This window comes from Pipistrellus kuhlii, unplaced genomic scaffold (assembly GCF_014108245.1).
Source record: "Pipistrellus kuhlii isolate mPipKuh1 unplaced genomic scaffold, mPipKuh1.p scaffold_m20_p_8, whole genome shotgun sequence".
NCBI lineage: Eukaryota > Metazoa > Chordata > Mammalia > Chiroptera > Vespertilionidae > Pipistrellus > Pipistrellus kuhlii.
In genome coordinates, this window is record NW_023425584.1 from 65,349,398 (window position 1) to 65,372,381 (window position 22,984).

Consider the following 22,984-nt stretch of genomic DNA (forward strand, 5'->3'; position numbering starts at 1 on the left):
TTAATTTGGGGATTCTAGAAAATATCAGAATTTAGGCTTTTTTTGTGGTTTAGCTTTTTATTGTTGTGGTTGTTCAGTTTAGTTTTTGTTCTCTTTTTAGAAATATAAAATTAACAAGTCAATGCCTATTATATGCCAGGTAGTATGCTGGGTGCTTTACATATATTACAATATTTCAGGCACACAGACTCATCTACAGTGACAAAAAGCAAATGTGTGGTGGCTCTGAGATGGGGGAGTAGGGGCAGGGTTGTGAACAAACTTTTGAGAGTGATACATATATCCACTCTCTTGATTGTGCTGATGATTTCATGAAAATATAATTCACATGTTGAAACTTATCAAATTGTACACTTTAATTATTTGTAGTTTGCTACAATTCAATAAAGCTGGCTTTTAATTAAAAACAAAATATTTTTGTTTTGCTCCAGGTCACAGCTAGTAAATTGTAGAGACTTGGTTGGGGTCAGGAGACATCTTGCCAGGTGCACCAAGACCACAAGGCTTTCACTATTCTTTCTACCTTTGTCATTTCTTAGGGTTTGTTGATGCGGATGCCAATTTTGAGGGATGTGATCATGTTGTTTCACAGGAGAAAGAGAAGGCTGACTTGTATTTTGCTATAAAAGTCCAAAACTCCATGTTTCATAGCTGTGACACAGACCCTTGGTGTACGTTATGTTCATCTGGGCCTGTTGTATGGTTCCAATGAGAGTTGAGAACAAGGGACAATAAGGCAAATATGGGGACACTTGTGTTGCATGCTAGCAGTGAGTAATAAATTCCTTTGTCTCCAACCCAGGAGTTTTGTGCCTCAGTCAGCACCCACTAATCATATATTGGACTAGAACTGATGTTCTGCTTTTCAACTCATGTCTCTGTTTTCTATTTATTGGTATCTTGCTTCTACTTCTTGGGAAACTTCTTCACTTCATCATTCCAAGTATTCTACTATCACAACCACCACCACCCCACCACCCGCCCACTTTGGTTTACTATTTGTTCTTATTATGTTCTGAGTGACTCAGTTTCCTTTCCTAGGAGTATCTTATTTCATGTAACCAATTGTCTCATCTGTTCAGAGATTATCTTCATGGTCTCTTCTGCTCCCTGTATTTCCCCATAAATCATTCATCTCCTTTTGTTTCCTTCATTTTCCTCTTTTATCTTTATTTCCTTTGCATGTTTCTTCTGACATCTGCTTCTTTTTTATTCTTGTTAATATTATAAGATGTCCTCAAATGTCTGTTTATATATAAGAACAAAGCACTAAAATCTATTTGGAGCTCAATTAGTTAGTAGTGGATGGTTCATTGAGTAATAAATAGTCTTATCTGTAAGATGATTACATGACTACCATTTTTCATTGGAGGTTCTCCAAATGTTAATATTTGTAAATTTTTTTTTCTGTTGGGCAAGTTAATTTCTCCAGAGGTATATTTTTCTGACTTCTGCTCAGTAAAATTTTTTATCTTGTTTTCAGCATTTTAGGGAGGACAAGGGTATCACCATTTAGTGTATCCCTTGCAATCCTTATTTTCTTGGTAAGATGCTTATGACAGACCCAGCTGTGCCTGAAGTCACTATTTGTGAAGTTCTTGGCACAAGCTCTCTGAGATTTTTCTGTCTTGCTTTCTGCTCTGGTCAGAAGGCAAAAAAAAAGGGTAGCTCCTCATCTAAAGGATATACTAGTAGATGAGGAAAATTAGAAATAGAAAGCTCGCGGATGTTATTACAAAGTTTAAGTTGATTCTTTTTCTGTGATCTCTTGTCTAGTTACTACTTTCTGAAGTCCTTGCTGCCTCAAATTTCTGAAAGTTTGAGGGTAATATTTCTTCCTTTTGAATGTTCTCACTTTGGTTTAGATTTCAGCTACTTCTGTCTGTTAAGTCAGTTTTCCCCAGTGCATTCACTTTCAAGCTTCCTAAAGTATGTTGTCATCATTCATCTGTCACAGATTTCTTTTCCATTCCTTTCAACCTCCTGGGTGTCAATGCTGTTTTATTCCTTATTTAGTTTATTTCTTTGTTTTAGTGGGTTGAAGGAGAAAGTACAGATAAATGGATAAGTTAAATAGGTCAGGTTTGCCAGGACATTCTGCTTCTTTCTTAAAACAACTAGAAAAGCCAGATCTCTCATGAAACATCACAGATGCTCCATTTGTAAATTGAATGAGATTTTTTTTTTCTAGCACAACTTTTGTTAACAAAGAAACTGTTTGCCAATTGAAGATTTCAAAGTACTGTGAGATTTCCAAAAACAACTCATAGAAAAACAAATTTAGTCTTTGATCATGTGAGCCAGGATATAGCAAACAAAAACTGGGAGCTGGGAGACATCATCCTGTTTCATCTGAATTCATACTGAAAAGACAAAAATGCAATTCTGAATTATTCCATAACTTTTCTCAAAATATTAGAAGAAATGTGAGCAAGTCATATTGGATAGCATAATTTTCCAATTTCAATAAGATGGTAAAAAACTAAATATTCATAATCTTATAGCACACACACACATTATATTTCAATTCTATCGATGAAAATATTCTAGACATCATGATTTTATTCCTACCCATATTCAATCACTTATTTCCATTAGTTGGTTATTTTCTTCCAGTTGTTAGGCATCATTCTGAACTCTAGCATGGATGTACATAGATGTGTATTTTTACATACACAGTTATGTTTACATATATAGAGTGTTTTAAGTACAAATAATCATAAAACGCTTCTTGAATTTAAATATATTTTGGATGCCTTCTTTTATGAATAACTTTAGATCTATCTCATGCAGAATATTTCATGATATGGGACTATCATTGTGTTTTACTTTGTTCTTATTAATGAATATTTAGGGGACCTTTTTGCAGTTGCCATATCTGTGGTGAAGTGGGCATCTTTGTAAATGTATCTTATGTGTACATAAACACGTAAGTAATACTAATTCCTACAAGTAAAATTGCTGAGTTGAAGAATAAATGAATTTTATATTTTTATATATCATAAAAAAAGTATCTCCAAAGAGTTAATGTCAAATTATATGCCCACAAAGAAGGTATTAGACAACACTAAATATTACCTGTCTTGTTAATTTATGCCCATACATTTATTTTTTTAAGTTATCTTATCTTTTGCTTTTCATTCCCCCCCACATCAATGTTATAATTCTTGCTTCAACTGTTAAATATGAAGAAAACTCAAGATGAAAAGAAACATCTATCATTGTATTTACTTATATTTTTGCTTACTGTTTCCTTTCTACCTTCTATATTCCAATGTTTCTTCTTTTTCTTTTTTCTTTTTATTCCCATTGCCATTTATTCTTCCTATACTATTCTCCAATGTTCCTTCTTTTATTATTTCCTTTCTGTTTGAAATACTTCTGTAGCTACACATTTAAGATAGGTCTACAGGTGACAAATTCTCTTAGTATTCTTTTATTTAAAAATACAATTTCCCCTTCATTCTTGATGTATATTTTCAGTGAGTTCAGGATCCTAAGATAACAGTTCTTTTCTTTAGCACTTAAAAAAACGTGTCAGTCCTTTCTGGCCTCCATGATTTCTGATGAAAACGTCTAATAGTTTCCCCCCCAGAGGTTAAGTGTTGTTACTCTCCAAATTCTTTCAAAATTTTTATTTAGCTGAAACTGGTTTGGCTCAGTGGATAGATCATTGGTCTGCAGACTGAAAGGTCTCAGGTTCGATTCCAGTCAAGGGCATGTACCTTGGTTGCGGGCACATCCCTGGTAGGGGGTGTGCAAGAGGCAGCTGGTCGATGTTTCTCTCTCATCGACGTTTCTAGTTCTCTATCTCTCTCCCTTTCTCTCTGTTAAAAATCAATAAAATATATTTTTTAAAATTTTTATTTAGTTTTCAAAAGTTTGTCTATAATGTGACTTGATATATATATTTGGGAGTCATTCAATACCTGGAATCTGGAGGTTTAAGCCTTTTTTAGAATTTGCAAATATTTCAGCCTTTAATTCTTCTAATATAATTTTAGCTTTATACTCTATTCTTCCTCTCTATATGAGACTCTGATTACATGAATGTTAGGATTTTTATTATACTCAATGGATTATAAAAATTTTATTTCCTCAGGTTTCAAGTCCTTACTTTTCTTATAGCTACTATTGCGAGTCTTTTTAAGTTTGTTATATATATTGTGTGTAGGGATCTTAGTTATATTTAACAGAAGGAATAGAGACCATATGTATGTTCCATCTTCCCACTATCTTTTGATTCTTATACTTTTAATAGTAATTTTCCAAAAAAATTCAAAATTCTCTTGCTTACACCTGGGATTCGCCATTAAGTCATTTATTCATTTGGGAGAATAGGGATAAATTACTGATGAACTCTGAAAGCTTCCTTTATATCTTATATAGCAATGAATTATTCAGGATTATGTTAACACATATTAGACAGTTTTTAGCAATGTGACAAAAGTGTCAGTTAGAGTAGAGTGATGTTGCCTTGTCACCCTTAGGAAGTAATGTATTTATTAAAAGAAAATTTATTCACATGAAATATGAAAATATGAAAAACATAATACATTAGCTTGATGTTTGTGTTTTGGAATTAATTATAGTTATAGTTTGGTATTTATTTTAAAAGGATGCATGATCTTCTAAGAAAAAACTTTTAAATAATTAAAGTGCAAATAAAATCTTTTCTAAAAGATAGTAAGAGAAGCTCAGGAAATCTAAAAAAAAATAACACATGTATTGTTGAAAAATATTTTATGGGAAATGGATCTCAGCAAAACAAATCTCTATATTTCTTCACCTATAAATATTACAAGAGTATGCATATATAAAAATATCATCACAATGTATGATTTGGCTACCATTTTCATTTGCCCTTAAATCACCCATTGACCTGGCTGATTAATAACCTGGGCTACTTGTTAAAAAAGCGGATTTCCAAGAATTATTCATGCAGTTTCTGGATCTAAAACTTGGGTCTGCTATTCTTGATTAGACATATTTGTAAATAGTACATTAAAGGAATTTAAGTGGAACAATGAAAGCAGTTAATCAAAAATTTCAAAACACTCAATAAAAGCAAATAATAAAAAAGAAAAAAACAATTCTTTCCCACCAAAATCAGGAATTTAAGTATGTGACTCACCTTATTGAATAAAGAACATTTCCATTCTTGAAAATTCTTAACAGTTTGTTGTCTGTGGTAACTTCGTGAAAGTTGGCACCCTTTTCATTGGCAAAGAACAGGTCAGGTTTCCAAATGGAATCCAACATGGAAGGGTCTAGGTCTAAAGAGTCATCAGGATATTCACTATATGCAAGGCGAGGATCGTTCCATTTCTGACGAAGAAAGATATTCACTCTGTAATCCTGCAATAAAAGAAGGGAAGAAAAAGGGGGGGGGGGGGTCTTCTGCTTTAAAAAGTTTAGAATCTTATGTGCTATTTTGGGGGGCTTCTCTGAATTATAACAAAAGCTACTGACATCCTTGTGAGTCTTCTATCCCACACGATCATCACTCATTACTACCGATAAGAGTCACTTTCTTTCTGAGGCTTTCCCCGAGTTCTCAGTGGCCTATACGCCTCCAAAAAAACAGCTACAGAGGAACACAATTTTATCATACGTATGTTTTATGGTTCTATTCAACACTCACTCTCCTGGTTTGTCAGAGTAAAATATTGGTCTGCTTGCTACCTGACACCTGGAGTGAAATATATATTCAGCTTTGCATTGATTTTCTAGAACCATTTCTTTTAGTGGGTATCTAATAGCATCTGGAAGGCCTTTAGTGAACTTATCTTGGAAGCTCCTTGCTTTACAAAAATGACCATACATACTTTTTGATAATGAAGACACATATTCTCATGTTTAATATAGCATGTAAATTCTATAAAATAGGTGACTTGGGGAAAATAACAGGTGACTTTATAGTAATAAAAGAATAATAAAGGCACATTATTGCTAACAACTCTTTAAAAAGATTTCACTTATGAGATATCCAAATTAGACCTTTAATAGTTAAGTTAAAAAGGGAAAGAGTTACTGATTTCAGCCAAATTCTTGTTCACAAATTCTGGACTGATGTATAAAATGAAAAGACCGGTAGCTAGGTGTTATAGGTAATGCTTATATCCATATACTGTGTACACATTACAAATATAACTTTTGCCTTAGGTTTTTTGAAATGAGCAAATAAACATGTAAATTTCATTACAAGCATGAGTAATGTGAACATTTTTAGAAAGCTTCATTTGCATGAAAAAATAAGCTGAAGACATTCAGAGAAACTGAACACTAATTTTTATCTATTTTTTTATTCCTTGAATACCAAATTATTACTTGTCAGAATATAATAGCCAAGCAATCACAAAGGATGTTTCCATAATATTAGAACCGATAGATGGTTTATCTTTCAGGTAGATCTAATTCAGAGTGCATAGTGAGTGTAACACATCTGTATGTTCCCTTAATCATTTTTTGTGCCCTGAATCCTCTATCTTCTAACTGTAGCTGATGTTACACACCAAAGAATATATTTTCTGCCTGCTAGGTGCCCCTTGTATCTTGAAAAGTACCAACGGAGCAGAGTCCACTTTTCAGCTTCTTTACCATAAATCTTACCAACCCGAAGGGTATGTAGAACCTGTAAATGGAATATATGCGAGAGCTCAAGTCATTCTTTCTTGCTAGAGTTCAGAGTACCATGAAGCACACCTTCATGGTGGCCAATTCTTGTGTCCCTCGCCATTCTGCTGTCTTTGCCTCAGCTCTAACCACCACCAAAAGAGTTGGTGATCAGACTAAAATCAGTTTCTCTCTGACTTGCCTATCGGAGAAGGCTAAAGCAAGACAAGTGATACCTACCAGGATAAAAAATAACTGACTAGGAAAGAACTTCCTTTTGGACTAGATATAATTGAAGTATTTATATGCTGTAACTACGGTAAGTTATTAACTGAGAACACTCTGTAGTCATTCAGACCCTGAGGATAAAATAAAACAAATTTTAAGCTCAGAATGTATAATAAAATTTGGCTCAATCTCTTTATCCCTATGTTATTGATTTAGTGATAAACTTTATAAACACAGTCTCAGATCTTCCAGAAACACTCTGCTTTAAGAGTGAGCTAAAAAAGTCACCACGTATCCTTCAAGAAAAAATCAGCTGTCACTGTAACCAAAGCCACGTGTTCACCTGCATCCCTTGTGCTCTTTCTTTCTTAGCCAGAAACATCTTTGTTTCTGAACACATTTAAGTGTTTGAGTTAGGGCCATGGACCAATTCAAAACTCAAAAATAACCATCTCCTGAAAACCTAGAAAGTTAAGTTCTAACACTCCTCATAGTTGGGTTTTGCCCTGCTTGCAAATGCACATTATGCTGAGAAGCTTCTCTCTTACACAACCTAAGTCAGCATTTCGAAAAATAATTTTTAAGGCTGATTCTTTCTAGCCAACATATCCCATTTGTACCCAGCAACCAATTAGAGTAATTGCTTTTGAATCCTGATTGTGAAAATGCGCTAAGGGTACATAAAATGACATAGTAAAGTGATACCACCTTAAAAGAAGTCCTTGCAATGCAATTTGAAATAACTTGCTTATAACAGAAAGACCATGGACTGGAGAAGGAAACAGCTTTGCAAAGCAGAGACTAACAGATGCATGAGCAGCTTATGCAAAAACATTTTAAGTGGACCTATGGAGAACAGTTGTATGTGAGTACAAAAAAAGGCAATAATAAATATGAGATAATACATATTGAGAGTGAAATCAATATTTATAGTTCTCATTTCTAAAATCTAGACATATATTGAATTCATAATTCATGATACTTATATAGAATCATAATTATTTTAGGACACAGATATTAATGGCCTTCAGAATCATGAGATATACATTGGTGTTGCTTTTAAGCCACCCAATTTGAATCTGTGGCAGTTTGCTAGAGCAGCAATAGCAAACTGATACATTTATATTTTTGAATGGATTTTAATACATACACAGTCTCATTTTTTAATGAAATTCCTACAATAATACATTATTTTTTGTCAGATAGTCTAGAGGGCAGAACATTTAAGGCAAACATTCCTGGATTCCTAGCCAAATAGAAAAATTAACTCAAAATTCTTCCTATTTTTAGGAGTCCTAATAAGAGACACTGGCTAATTTCAACATGATTAGAAAATAGCTTTCTCTTCTCAAAGAAATAAGAACAGAGGGCAAACTCCCTGACCACTACATCGTTAGTTTACTTTTTGAAAGATTTTCTAATTCTAAAGTACTACACAACATAGGTTTACCATGCAACACAAAGTGTGTAATACTAATCTCAGCAGTGGAATAGTTGCTCCAATGTCATCTCCATAATATCCCCCATGTTGCCTGTACCATCTGTTCTATGATCCCCACCACAGGGAGGGTGGTTGGCTGGGGCCACTGACTGAAATAATGGCCCATTGGGAAAGTGCCTTCCAGTTCTCAGTTACGAAGCCAACAGGGGGAAAAGCCATTTTATAAGAACTATTTAAAAGCTCAGAAAGGTTATTTCAAATCTCTCCTTGACTGCTTCAGTATCCATATGTTTATAGATTCTCTAGAAAAGGGCATCATCACTTTTTAATTATGAAGATTTTTTTTTAAAGGAAACCTAATTATGTGCCACTTATGGGAAATACAACGTGAAGAATTCACAAAGAGTAGACTCTCAAAAATGTGTAGAATATTAAATATAAATAAAATGCATCTGGGTTTTCTAGAACTTGAGAGCATTTTTATAATAATAATATTTAAAGGAAATAATCATTATTAAAATTTCATCAAATCTATATTGATGAAAGGCTAGATGGTCGTCATGCACTCATGCCGTCACAATCCATCACCAGTATGGTCAGGGCTTGACACTGAGTGCGTGGTGCAGGGGCAGGTCCAGGTGGCTGCTTAGCGCAGCTTCCTCTGGGGGTCCCGGGGCCCCTCACGCACATGGAGGCGGGACCCCAGGCTCTGGTCTACCTCATTGAGGCAGTCCATTGAGGAACCCTGAATAGGTGGGCAGGACCCACCTCTTTGGGTCAATCGATCGAGGGTCTCCCATGCTGTGAGAGGGCACAGGCCAGGCTGGGGAAATATTGCCCCTTCAGTACACGAATTTTGTGCATCAGGCCACTAGTTTACTAGGATTGGTCAGAACAAACATGTGTTAAATCAGTGAAATGACATTCTATATGTCTCATCCAGTAAACTATGTTAAAATATAAGATTGATTCTAGTCCTTTCAGGATGCTATAACAAAATACCATAGACCAGGTGCCTTATAAACAACAAACATTTATTACTCGCTGTTCTGGAAGCTGGAAGTCTGAGATTAAGGTGCCAATAAGTGAAGGTTCTCCTCTGGGTTGCAGACTTCTCATTGTATTGTCCCATGGCAGAAGATGATGGGAGCTCCCTGGGGTCTCTCTATGAGAGCATTAATCCCATTCACATGTATTCCAACCCTCAAGACTCAAGCCCCTTCCAAAGGTCACACCTACTAATAATACCATGCCCTTTGTGGGGACTAGGACTTCAGCATATGAACTGAGGGAGACGACAAACAAGCAATAGCAAGATAGAAAATTAAACCACTGGCAAAACAATAAAAGGATATGCAGTTGATTCTTGAACAATACAAAGTGGTAGAGTGCCAACCCCTGTAGTTAAAAATCCAGATATAATTTTTTACTCCCCCCAAACTTAATAGAGACAGCCCTTCGCATCAGCAGGTTTTGCATCCACAGGTTTTGCATCTGCAGATTCAACCAACCAAAGATCAAAAACAGTATTTTCCATCTGTAGCTGGGAATCCACAATTGGAAACAGTAGTTGGGGATGTGTAAATACTGGTTTTGATCCTGAGTTGGTTGGTTGAATCCACTATGCGAAACTGGGTTAGGAAGGGACAATTCTATTGGGAAAAAAAAACTGTGTTTAAGTGCATGCACTCAGTTCAAGACCATGTTCTTGAAGGATCAGCTTTATTTCATTCAGAACACTGTGCAGTGCTTGATTTCTGGAGAGGTAAACTTAGTTCATTGGATTATTATTCCAGAAGTCAGTAGAGATTTATTCCAAGTAATATAATTTATTCAGTTTGGGTATGCCTGGGTTTAGAGGTAAAGGCTACATAAAGCCAGTAACTGCTTCCTTTTATTTAAAAAAAAAAAGTAATCTATGCAGCTCTTTGGGTTTAAGGTAACAAGTTATTTCAGCCTTAATGTGCCCATGGCAGTGCTCCCTGAGACCCACTTATCTAGAGACACCCTTCTGCCTCTCAACGCTCACTTCTTGCATTCCTACTCAATTCCCCTTGGCAAATTCCATGCCCAGTTCTCAGCCTTCTTACAAATGGGGCTAGATAGCCAGGAAGAATGTTCCCTCCTCCCTTCATAGCAAGTTGTGTTAACGAACCTATAGATAAGGGGGTGGGGTGGGAGGGATGACATGATTTTCTGCCTCATATTTCTGCCCAAATCAGTTCCTAAACTTCTGTTCATTTCATTTTGTATTCTAACAAATAGGAAAAGAAAGTTTATATGTTTCCTCTGGTTTAGGCAACATAGACTTAGAAATTCTGTTACTACTACTTTTATCTATGACCCAAAATTTATACTGAGTGGCCAGATTATTATGATCTCTAATTGCATAATAATCTGGCCACTCAGAGTGTGTGTGTGTGTGTGTGTGTGTGTGTGTGTGTGTGTGTGTGTGTATGGGTGGCCTGGTGCATGAATTTGTGCATGGGTGGTCTGGCCAGCTTGGCCAGGGGGAGAGGACATTGGCAGTTGGCTGGCCTGCTTGCTAGTCAAACTCCTGGTTGAGGAGTCAATTTGCATACTAGCCTTTTATTATATAGGATATACACTGATTGGCCATATTATTAGGCATTCAGAGATCATAATAATCTGGCCACTCAGTGTATATCAACATTTATATCTAACATAGAATGTGTTCACTTGTTTAGATTGGTTTATTAAAATGAACATAACCATTTATTTACACAGAGCACTTATTAATTTGCAATGTGTGTGTTTAATGACATGTTGGCAATGATCCTCTTATAAAGTAATTATTATTATTTATTTGGGGGACTTCCATTAAACAATTGTTCCATTACTGGAATGTATGATTTGGATCATAAAAAAAGATTTTGGAAAATGAACTATTATTTAGTCTTTGTAACATCCTACTTTCAATTAATGCTACAAAAGCTCTTTAAATCAAACAAGAAATTCTAAGAACCCACTATTGGAAAGAAAACTTTTCTGTGGATAGCTGAGACACACTTCATACTTTAAAGGACAGATAATAGTACCATAAAATAATTTCTGAAGATCTTCCAACTAGTGTGTATTCTGAATGTCTGGTGTAAACTGTGTTATGTGTCTTATCTTATGTGCCTTTTTTTCTTTACTTTACTAGTAAATTTGGTCAAATATATACATATAATCTTTACAATTAGTGACATTTAGTACATTCACACATTGTGTTACAATCACCACTATCTATTTTCCAGACCATTTCATTACCTCAAAAGGAAACCTTGGCCTAAACTGATACTTCCCATTCCCCCATCCCTCCAGCTGCTAGCAACCTATAAAATGTTTTCTATCTCTATATATTTGCCTACTCTGAATATTTTATATCATAAAATCATATAGTAATATGTGGTTTTTATGTCTGGCCCTTGTACTTAGAATTATATTTCCAAGGTTTATTTTTCATCTGTTTTTAAATTGTTTTAAGGATATAGAGACCATCTGTTTAATATACCAAAAAATTGAAAGGTCTCATTGAAAGAATTATAAATGTAAATTGATATAATTTCAAAGAAAAATGTTTTCAGAAATAAATAGCATCTACACTAATAAGATGCAAATTAACCATACCTTTGTGATGCCCACCAGTCAATCAGGAGTGAGGATACACATTAACCCAACAAAGATGGTAGATTAATTTGCATATGCAGGCCCCAAGCAGCCAGGGATGGGGCTGGATGGGGCTGGATGCTTGCCTCGTCACCATGGCAATGATGCAGGCATTCCACACTGCCCCTGCTGCTCCAGGCCTCTGGGCAGCATGGGAAGGCAAGAAAGGCAGTTCCAGGACTGCAGCAAAAAGGCGGCTCCAGCCAGAACAAAGGCAGTGCAGGCCCAAAACAAAGCCAGCAGAAGGAAGGCCCATTCTTGCACAAACCTTCATGCATTGGGCCATATATAATAATATGTAAAATCACAATCCACCATCAACATAAAGGATGGAGTTAACAACTGCTATGAATTGAATGATTGCTAACTTTTGGGCATGAAGCTACATGCCTTAAATATAATTTGAAATTGGAAAAATGCTGATTTAAAATTTGCCCTGTTTGTAAGTTTTCAAGAATATTTTTAGACCTAATAGCTTCATCTTACATTACAAGTATTTTTCATGATAGCAAAATCTGACACTGTCAGACCATCTATATTGTTTCCCACCAATCAGGTCTGACTTTATACTATTATATGTAACTAGAGGCCCGGTGCATGAAATTCGTGATGAAATGAGGGGTCCCTCATTTCATCCTGCACCCTCTCACAATCCAGAACCACTGTCTCCTAACCACTCACCTGCCTGTATGTTAGCCCCTAACTGCTTGCCTGCCTGCCTGATCTTCCCTAATTGCCTCTTCCTGTGGTGTCTTCTCTGGAAGGATGTCCGGAAGGTCGTTTGGCTGTCCGTTCTAAATTAACATATTATGCTTTTATTATTATAGATTTGGGACTAGTACTAGAGAACTGAATAATAAAGGTAAATTTATTCTGAGCTTATATAACATCAAATATTACTAAAGTAAATAAATTATACAAACTAGTATAATTACCTTAAGTGTTTCCAGTTTAAATATACTAAGATTTTTAGTTGTATACCTACAAATTTATTGATTTTTTACAGAGAGGAGAAGAGAGGGATAGAGAGCTAGAAACGTCGATGAGAGAGAAACATCGACCAGCTGCCTCTTGCACACCCCCTACCGGGGATGTGCCTGCAACCAAGGTACATGCCCTTGACCAGAATCGAACCTGAGACCTTTCAGTCCACAGATCGACGCTCTACCACTGAGCCAAACTGGTTTCGGCCCTACAAATTTTTTTTAATTATATACCTACATCTGTTATTTTTTGGTAAACTTCATACTTCTCTTCACAGCTTTAATGAACTATGAAATCACATTTTAATGGCACTAGCAGTTTGGAATTTGGGGGAAAGGAATGCTTTAACAAATAAAAGCAAAGGAATAGATGTTATTGGCAAAGGATTTTTTTATTGTATTTGTTTTTACATTTATCTTCAGCAGAAAAAAATGTTCATGCAAACAAATTATTTTAATGAGCATTTTCAAATTGTTCTTAACACTGAGGCTTGTTACCTTATCACACCTCTACATTTTAATTGATGTTTACATTTCCAGTGGTTTTTCTGAAAATGCTTTATAGTCTTTTGGCAAGCTTTAGATTCATGAGAGTTCATATTTAATATTATTTACTAATACAGGATGAATATTAAAAGGAAAAAAAACCTCCCATTTGAAAAGTTTTAGTGAGTTAATTATTATATGTTTAAGATTAAATTAAATTGTCTTTAGAATAAGCTTTCCTTCTGAGCAATCCAGATAAATTTTAATTAGCCATTTGTTGATTTGGAGATTTGCCAAGAAGCTGTGCAGGGGCTGTTAACTACATTTTAAAACTGTAGAGGAATTAATTTCTTTTAGAAACAATTATTGATTATTGCACGGTTATTTAGGATAATTCTTGAGAGTAATAGATAAAATTTTGCTTCTTCTGCATCAAATAAAATAACCACTTTAAAAATCTACAATTTATTTTTAAGTACATTACCTAAATAGTACATATGCAACCCACCAAAATCAGAATTAAAAATAAAGTATGATCAATTATTAGGTATTTTACCTCTTGGTAAAGAAAACCACACATTTTAATCCTATCTAATAAAGAGGGAATATGCTAATTGACTGCCACACCCTCAAAGATGGGGGTGCCCACAACCATTAGATGGTGGTGCCCAGTCCCCTCAGCCCCAGCAGGGTGGCAGGCATGTGGCAAGGCTGGGCCACCATCCTCCAGAGTCCTCCAGTCCCCTCAGCCCTCCAGCCCCCCAGGGCTGGCCCCAAGGTGCAGGCAAGCCTCGGATGTCAGCTGCCCAGCCACCCAGGGCTGCCTGTAGCTCAGGTAACCAGGGCCGGCTGAGGCTTGTGCTGCTGGCAGTGGCAGCAGCAAAGGTGTGATGGGCATCACCTTCCCCTGATCGCTGGGTCACCTCCTGCCCATGAGAGATCCCGGACTGTGAGAGGGGGCAGGCCAGGCTGAGGAACCCCCCCACCAGCGCATAAATTTTCATGAACCTGGCCTCTAGTGTTTCTATATATACAGATATTTGGGATTATACTGACACATTTAAAAGTAGTTGGGTATAGGGTATCATCACAGGCAAAAGATAAGTTGTCAAATTTCCATGAGTTTTTACTTTTCATGAAATAGTTGGCAACCTGTAGGTATGCTTTTCTATTTGAATTTATAAATTTGAGTACATGCATATTTTATGAAATGCAAATTCTATGGTAGTTTTAGCACAACATAGATGTAAAAACTTCCAGAAATACTTAAATGTGATAATTTTATTTCTACATTATAGTTTTGTCCTGTCCATTTCTGAACTTATTGATATATTATTTCCTCTATAAAATTATCTTTCTATTTATACTTGGATATTTTCATGATGGAAAAATCATTTTAACTGAAGAAAACATGTGAAATAAATTTTCTTTACCAATCCCATTTTACAGGGCCAGAAACAAAAAGTGAGCTCCCCCTAATTTTTATCCAGGCCTTGAGCTGTCACTGCATGACACACAATATACTGCTTACAACAAATGATACCATCTCAAAGTCAAGGTTTCTTTGAAGGTGGCAGATTATTTTCTCCCAGGCACTATGCCCACTCCAGCTGAATTCCACTGAGTGACTTCTGTTGAAACTATGTACAAAAGTTCCAGGAGATCTGCCCAAACCCCTGACCTACAAAATTAGGAGCTATACTAAAATGTTTGTTTTACTCACTTTGGGGGTAATGTGTTATGCAGCAACAACTAAAGTAGAATTAGGTAACTGGAAATGGGTGCAGTAAGAAAATAACTAAAGCCGCTGAAGGCGGTTTGGCTCAGTGGATAGAGCGTTGGCCTGCAGACTGAAAGGTCCCAGGTTTGATTCTGGTCAAGAGCATGTACCTTGGTTGCAGGCACATCCCTGGTAGGAGATGTACAGGAGGTAGCTGGTTGATGTTTCTCTCTCATCAATGTTTCTAACTCTCTGTCCCTTTCTCTCTTCCTCTCTGTAAAAAAATCAATAAAATATATTTTAAAAAAAGAAAGAAAATAACAACCCATGTGCAATGGACTTTGGGACCAAGCAGCAGGCAGAAGCTTGAAGGTTTTGGAGACTTTGGGAATAGCTGAAAGGATGAGGAGGAAATTGTCATTAGAGGATGAAAAAAAAAGAAAAAAAGAAAAAAAAAACACACAACACCTTTGTTTTGTGGTGGCAGAAAGTTTGGCAACACTGTCATCTCAGTAAGGTGGGAAATAGATAATGCAACTAATGAACTATTATATTTGGTTAAGGAAATTCCAAGCAAAATCTTACTATTTTAATGGACTCAGGGTCAAGATCTCCAGGGTATGACTATGAAACCCCTGTATATAGTTCAGAAAATTGAAAAGTTACTTCATGAATTTTCTCAACCAGGAAGCCCACAGAAATGGTAAGATAATTCAATTGGTAGAAACACCATCAGCTTCTATTAAAAATGGATATGGACAGTTCCAGTGCAAACAACTTGTAAGTTTCTCAAATTTCTACTGGTAGGTAGAATGAAAGGAAAATGAGCAGCAAGAAAAACCCAGTTTTGTTTTTACAGAAAAGTAAAGATTACTCAGAACAAAGAGCCAGGAGCCCAAATGGTAAGTCAAGGTCCAGGAAAAATCATTTGCAGGAAAGGGGATTGGATCCTGGTCATGTAACTGGAGGGATATGCTTGCCCAGAGTTTATAATTGCTCTGAATCGGTTGATTCAATGACTACAATGTATTCTCACACCCACTCCTTTTTATTTATTTATATATTTATTTTTAAAATGTTTTTATTGATTTCAGAGAAGAAGGAAGAGGGAGAAAGAGATAGAAGCATCAATGATGAGAGAGAATCATTGATTGGCTGCCCCTCCCCCCACCAAGTCCACAACCCGGGCATGTGCCCTTGGCTGCAATCGAACCTGGGACCCTTCAGTCCACAAGCTGATGCTGTATCCACTGAACCAAACTGGTGAGGGCTCAACCCCACCCCCTTTTTAAATAGGAGTGTCTATTGCAGTTATCCTAGGCTTGCATAACCTTTACATGTTGACTGTATGAGATATATACAGTCAACCTGCCTCTAAAATTAACAGATCTTTTGATCAAGAGGAAACATAATCAAGCTCTTCTCTTTGGGAGCTTGATGTTAACTTAGACCTGGACTTTTTTCTTCTTCTTTTTTTTAATCCCTCACCATGCATCTGAAGGAGATATTTTCATAGATTTTTTAGAGAGAGGAATTAAGGAGGAGGTGGTAGTGGTGGTGATGGTGAAGGAGGAGGAGGAAGAGCAGAAGGAGAAGAGAGGGTAACATTGACAGTAGGGGGATCGAACCCAAAACCCATGTATGTGCCCTGACCAGGAATTGAACTATGACCTTTCAGTGCAAGGGATGGCATTCCAATAAACTGAACCACACATGCAGGGCAGTGAAATAGTTTCTGTTTCAGCCACTGAACACCAGCTGGACCACTGTTTGCCACTAGTGGTAAGCTGAAAGAATGAGAGCCATGGATTGTTTGACCTGCTTGTCTTTGAAGGTCATGCATATTTCAATCCTTGAAGAAGAGAACCCAAGTTGTGCATAGAAACCAGTGGTGAAATTTACTAAAGTTTTTACCTAGGACCATCTAAAGTGAAGTATATCATTTTGCAGACCATGTGCTAAAAGTCTATGGCAAAATATAGTAATGACATAGGCATAAAGGATTCAAGAAATGAGAAGTGGGCTGTCTGCTTCTGTCTGTACTGGGAGTTAAAAGAAAAAAATATCCAGCTCAGAAATTTAAATTTGTAAGTTAAGGTATGGCTGGAGAGCCAAGGATTCGTCATGATTTTCCTCAAAGAGTGTCTTCTTTAGCTTCAGGGGTAATGATTGTACGGTTGAAAATTAGAGTCAAAGAATGGCCCTCTTGGCTACTAAACTAGAAAGTGAATTATATTCACTCACTTACAGGGTGACATATCTTAATGTTAGGGTCCAAATTGGGAAAGAGTGAGATTTCTAGTGAAAGACTAGGGAGGATTTGGAAAACTTCAAGCATCTGTAACTGGCAGCATGTTTTTGAAGAGTACCACCAAGCCATATCCTGGTTTACGGGGTGGGAATGAGAACAGACAGAAGCCAGGTGTCTGGGCCTTGGCATCTGTCTCCTGGAAGCTTTACTAGTAGATGGTTTCGTCCTCAAGTTCTTGATGAAGTTTTCAGGAAGTTCTTAGAAGTGTCTTGCGAAGAACTTTCCCCCTCAGGAATCTGCCTGAGGCACAGTTTCTTCTTGATAAAAATAAGTACTCTTATACAACCTTAACAAGGAAAAAGAGAATCTATCTATCTATCTATCTATCTATCTATCTATCTATCTATCTATCTATCATCTACTAATCTATTTTTTAGTAAACTACATCTTTACAGGACATTCCTGTGGCTAAGCCATGATGATAATGTCTTATGTATTATGTGTATTTCTTAAAAGTTTGTTGCCACTGGACCAGGCTTGAGGATGAACTCCATGGGAAATATTTTGAGAATGAAAGACATGATGCAATGCTTTTTATAGGAGTAAAATGAAAACATGAACGTTATCACAGAAGCAGAAAAGGAAACAAACCTGGCCCATGTGTCAAACATGAAAAATAAATTTGAAACACATCTGAATGTCCTTGCAATTAGTATAGGTGTGTGTGGGTGAGGAGGGGGGCACACATAAAGCTTGGAAAATAACATCTTATAAAAATTAGATTCATATGTTAATAAAGAGAGAATATAATTTAGTATCCAATCCACATGTAATAATAGTTTTGCAAATAGCTAGGGGGCATGAAAATATATCTCTTTTCTTTTAGAATACCCAGTGCTTCTGACCTATTTTCTCCTATTGTTCCATATGCTATCAAGCAATGAGGATAGAAATATTGGCCTTAGGCAAGTGTACTCAGGAGCACCCCTAAAAATATGTACTTTGGAGTACACATTCTCAACTAGAACAATATTTTCCCCAAGAGAGCAATAATTGGTTCTCAGTGGGTGAAAAATATCTTACTCCTTGTATGTATAATTCAAAGATCCACATAGAGTATATAAACAGATATACACTATAGAGGAAGTATTAAAACTTCATGGAGAGGGCAATTAAGGGAAAAATGTAAAAAAAAAAAAAAAAATTCCTTGGAGAGGCATAATGAAAAAAATGGTTGAGAAACACTGCCTTAGAGAAAACTAAAGCAAAAAAGGAATGCAGAGCATATTCATTTCTGCTGTCATGTTTTGATTAATCATTTTATAGTGCATGGGTGAAGAATAGCAATTATCTTTAGAACAAGTTTAAGTATGATAAAGAGTGAAATATATTTAGAATCAAAATTTTCAGCCTTTGGGCCTGGGTGAAAAAATGAGGATTAAGAAAAAAAATTTAAAAGAAACATAGATAAAAGCAAGAGTATGGAGATTATCAGAGGGGAAACGGGTAGGGAGGAGTAGAAGATGGTATAGAGGGGATAAATGGTGATTAAAAGAGACTTGGTGTTGGGGAGTGAACACTCAATACAATATACAGGTGCTGTGTTATAGAATTGTACACCTGAAAATTATATAATTTTATTAACCAATGTCACCCCAATAAATTCAATTAAGAAAGAAAACTGTTTAGTCTTTTTAGTAGCTGCTTCTGGGATGAGTATGTAACAAGTGTATTATACAAGGTATATTAAAATGGTAAATGTTTGTCTAGAGACTGAGTGAGCAGAAACCCCTAAGGAGGATAAAAAATTACTCTAGAAAACAAAAACAAAAAAACGGTAAAAGAACAACCTACCATAAAGCAAACAAAATGGCTCCCACCAAAGAAAAGAGTTAAATCTTATCAACTTAGAGAGGGGTCTGGCTGTTCTCATTACTTCTGGGGGAGGGTCGCAAGCCAGGCCCCTGGATTCCTGGAAGACTGTAAGTGAAGCCACTTCCTGCCTAATATCATTAGGGGGATAGAGGCAACTCCAGCAGAGAGGAGATGAGAATTCTGTTAGGGAAAGTAGAGAGGAATTCTTCACTAATTCCAAAAGTCTGTGGAGAGAAGAAGTCCAGTAAGGGCTGGAAGAAGCAAGAACTCCCAAATGTCTTCCTTACCCTGAGAAGAAAAATATGTCTTTGTTATCATCTGTATATTAATTGAATGGGTTCCACAGATAAAGGTTGCCCAGGACTTATCTGTGAATGTGTGCAGTTTATCTGCTTAATGTTGATATATGTTATAAGCTGATTTTGGTTAATTAAAGCTAAAGAGACCATTATGGCAGGATTATTTGTTTTAGGCTTTAGCTAGTCCCTGGAGTGCTGGCAATGGTCCAAGAAAGTCCTAAGGAGTTTTAAGAAGAGCAATGTATAACTGCTAATAAGTCTGTTTCCTCATACTGTCCCATAAAGCAAAGTTTGTTCTCAAGCCTCCAAGATGAGATTGAGAGAAAAACAATCTTTCTTTTATTTTTAAGACAAAATCTTAATATATATGTATATATATTTGTGTGTGTGTGAGTGTGTATATATATATATATATATACACACACACACACAGTGGTGCCTCACACAACGAACTTAATTCGTTCCAGGAGCAAGTTTGTTATGCGAAAAGTTCGTTATGTGAAACGTGTTTTCCCATAACAATACATGTTAAAAAAATAATTCGTTCTGTAGCATAAAATATGCTAAGATGACATAAAAAAGATAATTTTTTTGTTATTATTTTTATTTAGATACATCTAAAAACATATTTTTTTTAAAAAAAACACACACACATTTTTTAAATTTTAAGACAGACTAAGTAGAGTCTACCGAATCTTGCACATCTTCATCCATTTTCTGCTTTTTGGCCGATGGTTTCATGAAAAACCTGTCCAAAGTCGTTTGTTTTTCTCTTTTCTCCAACATCTGCCGGAAATAACGGACAAGAGTATCGGAGTAAAGATCGTTGATCCTGTTTGCTTCAGCTGAATCCGGATAGTGGGCATTGGTAAACTCCTGAACTGCTTTCCATTTGACCAGGATGTTCTTGATGTCAGCAGTTGGGATTGGTTGATTGTTTGATTGTTGCTCCTCGTTATCAGATGACGCTTCCCTTTGAGCATTGTCCTGTTTCATTTCAACAGAAATCACCTTCCTGCTTTTTTTAGAAGCCATGATATAAAAAAAATATTGAGTTTAACTTAAAAGGACGACTGCCGTGATACGTGCGTGATTTAATTCGTAATGAAGAACGATTGCCGCGATACGTGCTTAAGTTAAGCGCAGTGACTAACGACTGGCGGAAGGATGCAATACATCGGCAGCGATCGTGGAAGCTCGGGCGAAGCAGTCGTGGAAGCTCGGGCAAAGCGGTCGTGGAAGCTCGGGCGACTTCGTTGTGTGAAACGAAGTTCGTTGTATGAATCATGAAATGAAGTTCTTTGTGTGCAGTGTTCGCTGTGCGAGGCGTTCTTTATGCGAGGCACCACTGTGTATGTGTGTGTGTATATATATATGTATATATATATGTATATATATATATATATATATATATGTATATATATATAATATATATAACTATCAAATGGGAATTTTCCATATTCTGACTCCCTAAACAACAGGACTGCTTAACTCTTTTGCCTGAATCTGTTCTCTTTGACAGGGCACTTGTGGCACTTGTGCCCATCAATCTGGCTTGTTTGAGCGCATCTGAAGCATGGTTAGGATGGCTTGTTTTGTAAATAGGCTGCTAGTTTTATCGCAGCCACAGAAACACATCCTCTAACTGGTCTAGAGCCTGTCAGTGTTAATGTTCACTCATTTATCAGTCAGAGATTCAGCATCACAGCTGAAGAGCTATTTGCAATTTTAATTGATTGCCGAGTACTTAACGCTAATTGACATGTTAAATCCACTAGTAAGGAACAAATTATGACTAATGCCAATCATCTTATGGAACACAATTTCCCATCTTGTTGCCCATTTTCTCTTTAGAGCTCAAAATTACATTTTGGAGTGTGTTCTTTCAGAAAAGCAAATTCTCTGAGAAAAAGGGTGCAGGATGATGAATTCCAGGAAGATGAGCACCATTGCTAGGAACCATTCACAATAATCAGATCATTTCTATGTCATGGTGAGTGGCCAACAAACATGCTTAATTGAACTGGTAACAGTGAATGCTATCTCCCGTCTTCCTCTTGAGAGGACTGTGTGCAGATAACAATCACGTGGCATTGCACACTAGCTTTACAGAAGGTAGAAAGAGGAGGTTTAAACTAAGTGACATATGTTTTTAGCACTATAGTCAGCCCTATAATCTTTCTCATTTTTCCCCAACTCAAATGTTTCAAATACCCAAACAAAATACAATGAACCTTTTGATCGGCTTAGCTAGAATGAATGAAAACTCTACATAGACACGTGGCCCAATAAAGAAGAGAAGATGCAGAAATATGTGCCTGAAAACTCCCTTCTCCGCATATACTTTTCTTCTGTTGTTTATTAGCATCTGTTTCTCCTTGGCATTTTTCCCCATAGAACTGAAAATATGCTTTTACACATTTTGTTTGTTTTGACAACACTGTGACACCACAGCACAAGTAGACAATTGTATTCTGTGTGATATGCTTGATAAGAAATTGCACCTGTGTGAGCAGGACCTGCAGAGTTTCTTTTTGAGAGCCAGAGATTATAAAGATGGCCCTGGGGACAACCGCACCAGGCAGAGATTTATTCACCTTTTTGCTGGGGTCACCGAGATGTGTTACCTTCATGCATACCTGTCTTTCCGCACCCTTTCCCATAAATAGGCCCTGATTCTAATTCATGCTTATAAGAATAGTTCAGAACACATTCAGACAGCCAGTTGCCAGTTACTCATGCTTGAAATTAAAAAATCTTCCAGACCAATGTCATCGTTATATTTGGCTGGGCTTCACCTATTACTCAAAGTAAGAAAAATAGGACAATGAGGCAAAGATCTTAACAGACATAATCTTAAATTAAAAGGGTAGCAGGATGCTTTCAGGCTATTCCAATAGATGGAATAGCATCTAGCTAATCCTAGGCTACATTAACATGATTGAATCTAGAAATATGAATTACGCAGGAATAGTCCCTGAACACTATTATCACAATCATAAAATGAATGCATTTTTACAAGAACTTAAGCTCATTGGTAATAGATACAATGGACCAAATTATTTTGAGGAAAGTTTACAAAAGGACAGAAAAGATGGAATTTCCTTTAAATTATAGACATTTCCTTTCCATTATCATGGGGAAAAAATCCATTACTGTGAAATCTGGTTGATACCTGAAATAATTGCATTTTAATATATTTTTTATTTTTAAATATTATTCTTCAAACATCATAAGCACTTTATAATAGGAGCTCTAATTTCTTACCATAGAGAACTATCCATACAAAATCTTAGCACTTTTAATTAATTTATCTCTCTATCAATATAGCTGACAGAGTGAACACTTTTTGAGAAAAGATTATAAAATTACATGCGAAGATTTGAATTATAAAGCCAAGTTCACCTGGGTCAG

At 36.3% G+C, this 22,984-nt stretch overlaps 1 protein-coding gene across 1 annotated transcript in view; it reads right to left on the bottom strand.

Moving 5' to 3' along the window:
* GLRA3 (glycine receptor alpha 3) overlaps positions 1-22,984 on the bottom strand; it is a 136,986-nt gene that overhangs the window by 69,544 nt on the left and 44,458 nt on the right. Inside the window, exon 4 of the mRNA XM_036424940.2 lies at positions 5,135-5,358. Within this exon, the coding sequence (XP_036280833.1) occupies positions 5,135-5,358 (224 nt within the window). The remainder of the gene's footprint in view (positions 1-5,134; positions 5,359-22,984) is intronic.